At 36.4% G+C, this 7,940-nt stretch overlaps 1 protein-coding gene across 3 annotated transcripts in view; it reads right to left on the bottom strand.

The window, feature by feature from the left end:
* The window catches only part of ITGA8 (integrin subunit alpha 8), a 182,598-nt gene that overhangs the window by 153,350 nt on the left and 21,308 nt on the right, over positions 1 to 7,940 (bottom strand). For all 3 annotated transcript variants that reach the window (XM_024116380.2, XM_028495241.2, XM_024116382.3), the window contains exons 3-4: positions 4,043 to 4,143; positions 1,125 to 1,248 (exon numbers count right to left, since the gene is read on the bottom strand). In XM_024116380.2, the coding sequence (XP_023972148.1) occupies positions 1,125 to 1,248; positions 4,043 to 4,143 (225 nt within the window). The remainder of the gene's footprint in view (positions 1 to 1,124; positions 1,249 to 4,042; positions 4,144 to 7,940) is intronic.

The following is a 7,940-nucleotide window of genomic DNA, read 5'->3' as shown; positions in this document are numbered from 1 at the left end:
AAAAAAAAAAAAAAAAAAAAAAAAAAAAAAAAAAAAAAAAGATGTGAGGGCGTGGATGATTTATTTCAGTATTTTAAAACAGGAAGTCATAATCTTCTCCTTGCCAAAATCTTCACCCAAATCCTCAGAGTTAGCTGTTTCACTCCCAGCCCTTTAGGTCTCTAAAGCTCAGAGGCCTCTTTACGAACCCTCTAATATCACCCATCCATTCTCTACCTTCATTGTTTGATTTCTGATAGTTGCTCATTATCTGGCCTAAATTAATCTAGAAATTTAAAAATATTCACATGGAATGGGGAAATTTTACTTATAGTTTTGGGAATCTAATTTGGGTTGAGTTTTTAAACATCAGTATCCTGAAATCAGTCACTAGAATGTTCTTTCCAATGCCATTTCTTTCCCTAACATGGTCTTGTGAATTATCAAGAATAAGAATGCAAATCTCTTGGTTTCTTGCTGAAAAATCCTAATGATCTACATGATACACAGAAAACTGGAGGAATTCACAAAAGGCCTCGGGTAGATCAGTGACTGAACAACGGTGTCCCAAAGATGGCACTCACAGACTTGCTTTAAAGGATACTTCATCAGAAGTTTTCTAGAACTACCAGATGAGACGTGGACTCCAAATGTACAGAATCTTTTTGAAAAACGGGATGAAACACCTTAAGAAGAAAAGTATATCATGCAGACAACCTGAGTACATAGCTGCCAAAGAAAGCAACAGGCAGCGAGAACACAGGCTAGGTAAAGAACTCATATCCACTGTGCCCTTGGGTCCAATCACGCTAATTAACACCATTCCTACAATTAACAAGCGGACAGTTAGCATTTTTCAAATGCAGTGTGAATTTTGAGTAGAGACGGAGAGTTTAAGGCCTAAAATAAGGAACCAATCAATTTGACTGCAGAATATCTAAAACCAGAAAATTTCTAAAACACGGAAGACGATCAGCAGAATTCCGTGTCTTGGTCCTCACATTACAGTAAGGCATCCTGTAAGACCGTTCATCATATTTACCCCCATTGCTTTTTCCTTACCAATGGTGTTCTGGGGTTACCTGCACTGTCTATAGCAGAAAAGCTCGAGCTAAATTTCAGTTCCAAGAATGAAAATAACTTACTGTTCCGACAAGGAGAGTACTCAGCATACGCACTGAAATTCTGAATTGCTACATAGCAAGTGCCAACTGGGTCCTTTTCTGGCGACGGTTTAAGAGTTCTCCAGTGATATAATGGAGCACAGGCCTGGGAAACATCAGAGACAATAAAATTTTTTTTGATGTAGATTCTTCATACAGTGCTTTGATTTGACTTGTTGATGAATGGACCGAAATTTGTAACAAACAATGCTAAATTATTAAGTGACTTAATTGGCCTCCAGTATGCTAATGAGTACCTCGGTAGTCAGAGTTAATTAAACTTCCAAAGCCAATATTTCAACATTAATGCACCGTAGAATTGGAACAAATTAAGCATATACAAAGGAATGAGATTTTTCCCCCACAGGATTTTAAATCAAATCAAAGTAGCCTAGGAAAAGTAAATATTTACTAAAGGCAAAGAACTCATATTTTCCTTTTTTTTTTAATTGGACCTACATAAAAGCAATTCAACATTTAAACAGCGAATGAATCAGCATGATGTCTTAAAAAGAGAACTAGTTCCTTTCTTGGTTTAATTGTTGCTTAAAGAAAAACTCCTTTCAGATCAAAGGATGCAGACAAGTTTGTAAACCTCTGTTTTGTGGATTCCTCTGGTTTATCACTGAGGGTGTACCTGACAGTTTTTTTAAAACGATGACTTACATTTGGACTGCTACCCCCTTATCAGAGTGGGTTTATTTTTCATTTGATAGTTTTTATTCATGACAAAACAAAAATTAATTTAAACAATGGCAAGAAAAACATGATTCTTGGATTATCAAATATAAAAGAGAATATATGAAATCCTCTTTAAGTAAATTAAATAATTAATTGTGCCAGGAACGAGACAGGCAATAAACATAAACAGGTAGAAAACACAGGCACCTTTCTGACTTCTGTTTTGCTAGCTCGAATCCTACGTAACTGTGTTTTACCTGAATATTCAACCACTCATTTCTAAGGATGCAGAATTAGAGACTTCTAGAATATGGAACCACTAGCCTCTCTCCTAATTTGATGACATCACACTTAAAACAATGCCAGAAAAAGAGAAGGCAGATCCTGATTTTAAAGTCTTTTCATGATTCCAAACATGTCCTTGGTAATCAGTCCAATGTGTAATGACTTCTAGATAACTTTACTAAGTAGCACCCTTCTTACTTGAGAATATAAGTTATCTTTCCTAAAATAACTTAAGTTTTTTGGGTTTTTGTCTCTCTCTGTATTGTGAGGTCTTAGCCAATACTGAAAAGCTCTCTAACTCATCTAAGTCCCCTTAACTTCGGGCGCTGTGTGGTTAAGACATTTAACATAAGGTGGAATGGTGAAAAGTAGGAGTTTGGAAGGGAAAGCATTACCTATGTGGCTCAGTATAAGCCAACTCGCATCACCTTCCATATCACCATAGAACACTTAAATGCCATGAAAATTCTTTCCAGTGCTTGCCTGCTATCAGCCCTAAAAAGTTATCTTTTTTATACCTGCTCAGTTTCACACTGATGTGAAACACGATGATGTGATAACCTTCAGGCTTTGACCCAAACACACATGATACCTGGATATTCAAAATCGATACTTCTGTTCACAGCAATTTGAAGTTCTAAGAATTGTCACACAGCGTAGAATTTAATTCTTTATGCTGCTAAGTTTCAGTGCTCAAGGAAAAAATTAACTTGAAAGGTACTTTACATTATCCTATTTCCTACCACATAATTTTGAAAATGCAAGCATGCCCTCAAATTAAGCATATTTATTATGAACATGGTGTGTTATTTCACGTTCAATAATTCTGAAGGTTTCTACAAGTATTGAATAAATGCACAATAATATAAGTTTTCAAGACTTAATCAAAATCAATATAGTACCAAAGATTTTTTAACCCCAAATAGTTATTAGATGGAATTAGCTTTTCAATAGCTATTCACATACATTGTAAATCACTAAAGGATTCAAAAGTTTTTACCAATCCTGGAATGTGAGAACTATATTAATGCAAATGCAGTTCTACAGAGAGCCTATTGTAAATTCTGGATTTGTCACTAAAGAGGGCTATCTATGTTTTACATATTACTTGTTTCATGTCAAAATTTCTGTGGGGTGTTAACCACAGACCAAATAAAGCAAGGCATTTCCTTTAGATACTTATTTTTATTAAATTATAATTCAAACACCTTTAAACAAATCCCAAAAGCAAAAGTTATTGCTTTATTTTGTAAGGAAATTAGAGCCAATAGTAAAAAAAAAAAAAAAAAAAATCCCCCAATAACAAAAAAGTTTCCAGATCAACTTAATACAGTTATTTATTTCTCAGTAAACCAGACGTGTATTATCACTCGGAGCTACAGAGAAGAGAATCACAAAGTCATAGCATTTTAAAGCCAAAAGATCTCTATCTGTGAGTGAGAAATTTTTACTTTAAAAAGTATCAGTGTACTCAGAGAACCATGTAATTGGTAGTTATATTTTTAAAGAAAACTTTCTGATAGTTCTAAAGAGGATCAATGACATCACAGTAGATTAACTTTTAAAGAATCTTAACAGTAGTAGTCCTGTTTCTCTGGTCAAACTTTAGTCAGCCCTTTAAATCAATCTTAAGCAATAAAATATTTACCTTTTTAGGATTTAGCTTTTATTTTTCTATCTTCCTTATTTGTGTTTGAAATATTTGAAAAGATCTAACCAATTTTCTGGAAAACCAGCTTTACTTCCTGTAGCTTTAAAGACTAAAATAGATTCTTTAATTTTAAGCACTAAATTTTTTTTTGGAATGCTGATAGCTTATCTTTGAAAATCTGATATATTCTTACATGAACGGATTTTTGTAGATATGAGTTTTGAAACATTTCAGTATACATGTTATTCCAAAGCAGCCCCACCAGCACACGGTTGATACTCACCACCACTTTTCCTTTATGAGCTTTCACTGTTGCTCCAAACCATTGATTCGATTTAAACTCTATAGGTTCCTTGGTTCCATTTACTCTGATCTTTCTGTTGTCTGAAAGGGAGAACATGGATTGTTAATAATTTGTAAAACGTGGCAGCCAGCTAAAATATGTGATAATAAATTTACCCATTAAAAACATTTTTAAAAATGGCATACACATGGGGGGTTCTTTTTGACTAAGTCTCAGCTAGACTTTTCACTTAGAAAAATACCAATCAAATGAAAATACATACTTGAACATGACATTTCACAACTTAACTTTAAAAAAGCATTTTTTTTAATGACTTACATTTTCAGGGATAACGACTGTAAACTTGATGTAGACTCTGACAGTCTTGAATCTACACTTTTGTCATTGATTTGCCGGATGGAAGACCAAACATTTATAACTGCTCTAAGGAATTCCAAATCTTTTCTGATAGTGAAACTACTTGGAACCTCCATGCTCCAGGAAGCACAGCTTTCTCAGTATGGTTTAGCAGGAGTCTGCTTGAAGGACTCCAAGTTCCTGGTTTTTAACTGGGTACCATGTGTCCATGCAGTCACAGAAGATAGCACCTCAACACAGTTTTATCCACACTTTGCAGATGTCAGCATGAGGGGGACCATCTGGGTAGAAATTCAACCCAATTACGACACACTTCAGGTCTTAATAACAAGCAGGTATCTTTTCTTTCACTCCTGAATCCCAATGGACATACTTCCCACGTGGTTCTAACCGCAGGGTTCTAACTGAACTTCATCGGTAACAGCTAATGAATTTCAAAAGACATTTGTACCAGGGCATCTTACTTCTATGTGTTCTCTTTGGTATGCATTTTGTTTTCCCTCCCTGACTCTATAATAAATGCATTACAAATGAACTTTTAACTTCTATTAAGGGAGGCCAAAATATACACGCAATTAATATTCAGTTGAGTTTACATGTGATTACAGACTTTTCAAGAAAGAATAAATTACATATACTTAGGTCTTAACCTAAAATTTACGCTTTGATATGTTAGTAGAAAATTACAAATTTCCTTCTTTAAAATCTTATGCTTTTGATGTTTCTGGACTTTTATTTTTTTTATTTTTTATTTTTTTGCGGTACGTGGGCCTCTCACTGTTGTGGCCTCTCCCGTTGCGGAGCACAGGCTCCGGACGCGCAGGCTCAGCGGCCATGGCTCACGGGCCCAGCCGCTCCGCGGCACGTGGGATCTTCCCGGACCGGGGCACGAACCCGTGTCCCCTGCATTGGCAGGCGGACTCTCAACCACTGCGCCACCACGGAAGCCCTTTCTGGACTTTTAAAAAAGAAAAAACAAGTTGTGGAAATCCTCACCCAAAATGCACACAACTTGCAAAGAACTGGAGCATCTCACAGATTAGAGCATAAAAATGAAAATATAAACATTTCTGTTTGCATCTAGGCGAGAAGATGGTAGACCTCAGAGAGAAAGGATCTTGTCACCATGCACTGGGTGATCTTGGGCAATTCATTTAATCTTCTGCAGTTTTAATTTATTCTCTAAAATTAGGCTGAAAATACCTCCCCCTTTCCTCTTTCACAGGTGATCAAAGTCATAAAGATCACATAGGTAATGTGGAAGTGCTTTATAAGCTGAGAATATACTACAGAATCTTGCAGCACTACAACCCTTTAAAAATATCTCTTAATTAGAAACCTGGAAACTCAACCTAAGTACAAGAATTAGAAGGGACCTCACAGACACACAAGTCAATGTTCCAAATTGGCCTTCTTCTGCTAGAGAAAATGATGTGACTTTACCTTTGTGGTGCCTAAGGCATCTTTTCTGCTATTATAAGGTTGAACTGTGTAGTAACTTGATTAAAAGTGTAAACTGTGGGTTATTTTCCAGCAACAAATTTCTTCGAGACCAGGAATACAAATGAACGGATGTCACTAATTCCATCCCTAATCCAAGGATTACAGTAGAGAACAATCCCACTGTCCCAGGTCTCTCTTTACCGAAATGAGTTGTGATCTAGGTGTATCCTCCTTACCTTGACCTTTGAGGTGGACAAGTCATCTTTTTTTTTTTTTTTTTTGGACGCACCACGTGGCTTGCGGGGTCTTCGTTCCCCGAGCAGGGATCGAACCCATGACCCTGCAGTGGAAGCACGGCGTCCTAACCACTGGACCACCAAGGAGTTCCCAAGTCACCTTTTAGAAATTCTGTTTTATTATTTTTATAAATTCACTGATGTAAATCTAATATTACAATGTCATAAAATTCAAATGAGTAACATATATTTGGGTTGACTGTGAAAGTGACCTTTCCCTAATTTCTCACCTTCCTTTTCTGAACAAGATTCTTGCATGCCATACAACCCAACACAGGGCTTAGTACTATGCACACTGGCGCTCGATGAACCTTTGATGCACAGGGAATGTTTCTGATTCGATTTGATCTGATCTTTCCTGAAAACAACCTCCTGTAAAAACTCAGCACAATTTCTGTCCTTCTAAGCTCTCCTTGGTATGGCAAAGGGCTGAGAAGCTGGAACCTACATTTTCCAGACCCTCTTACAAGTAGGATTCTGGTTCAATGAGAGGCTCATGGAGAGATCCGGACAGAGGAGAAGATGGAGAAGCCATTATTTTCTGGCAGCAACTCTAAGCATGCATGGGGGCATGAGTAGCTGCAGGTGTGATGTTCTTCCTGCAGCTCTCAAGTATCCTTTGACAGTCGTGCCTTTTTGGTGCTTCAGGCCACTGAGATCAAGTCCTGAACTTCCAGATTTCTTGATCTGCAGGCACTGACCTTCCTAACTTTCACATACCCAGTCTTTCCAATAATCATATAAACCTCTCAGTCCTAATTATAATACTCAAAGTGGTTTCTGTTTCCTGACCAAACCCCCGTGATACGGAGCAATGCATTTAGGATAGGACCACATGTCTTCTGGAACAGAAGGAAGGCACTGTGCTTTGTCAATCCCAGAGAATTCTTGGAAGGGCCAGTGGTTCTGGGAGATGGTGGAGACCATTAGTTACTAAAGCAGTTCTCTCCTTGGCATATCCCAAACTATTCCAAAAGCTAGGAAAAAGTTTTATAGTGACTGCATGTGATGTAAAGCTTCCCAAGTGCCAGAAGACTATTAACAAAGTTAATAAATATAATCCAGGTGAATTTTTTTCAAGGGAAGAATCAATATATTTAATATGTAAAAGAGTTTCCAAATCAATAAGAGAAAAAGACTAAAATTCAATAGAAAAAGTTCTAAGGACCTAAACAGGCATTGCAGGGAAGAAGAAGTCAAATATCTCATAAATTCATGCAGAGATCCTGAACCTCAAATTAAAACCGTAATGACTTAATACTTGTCACCTAGCAGTTTGGCAAAAAATATTAATAATCTCTGTTTTCAAGATAATAGCTCAATGCAGCATTTTGGAAGGGCGATTTACAACATATATCAAATTTTTAAATGTACTTTTTTTTGAACAAGGAATTCAACTTCTAGGATTTTGTTCAATAGAAATAATTACACAAAATGCTTTAAGATGCAGTGTGGAGATATTTGCTGTCCTGGTTGTGATAGCAAAACTGAAACATCTTAAATGTTCATAAATAAGGGATTCGAGAAGAAATTCCTGTTAGCTATAAAATAGAGTACTATTCAACTATTAAAACATATATTGGGAGTTTGGGGTTGACATGTATACACTGCTGTCTTTGAAAGATATAATCAACAAGGACCTACTGTATAGCACAGGGAACTCTGCTCAATATTCTGTAATAACCTAAATGGGAAAAGAATTTGAAAAAGAATAGATACATGTATATGTAGAACTGAATCACTGTGCTATACACCTGAAACTAACACAACATTGTAAATCA

The sequence above is a fragment of the Physeter macrocephalus genome, chromosome 11 (genome assembly GCF_002837175.3).
Source record: "Physeter macrocephalus isolate SW-GA chromosome 11, ASM283717v5, whole genome shotgun sequence".
NCBI classification, from domain to species: domain Eukaryota; kingdom Metazoa; phylum Chordata; class Mammalia; order Artiodactyla; family Physeteridae; genus Physeter; species Physeter macrocephalus.
This window is presented reverse-complemented; position numbering and strand designations above follow the sequence as displayed.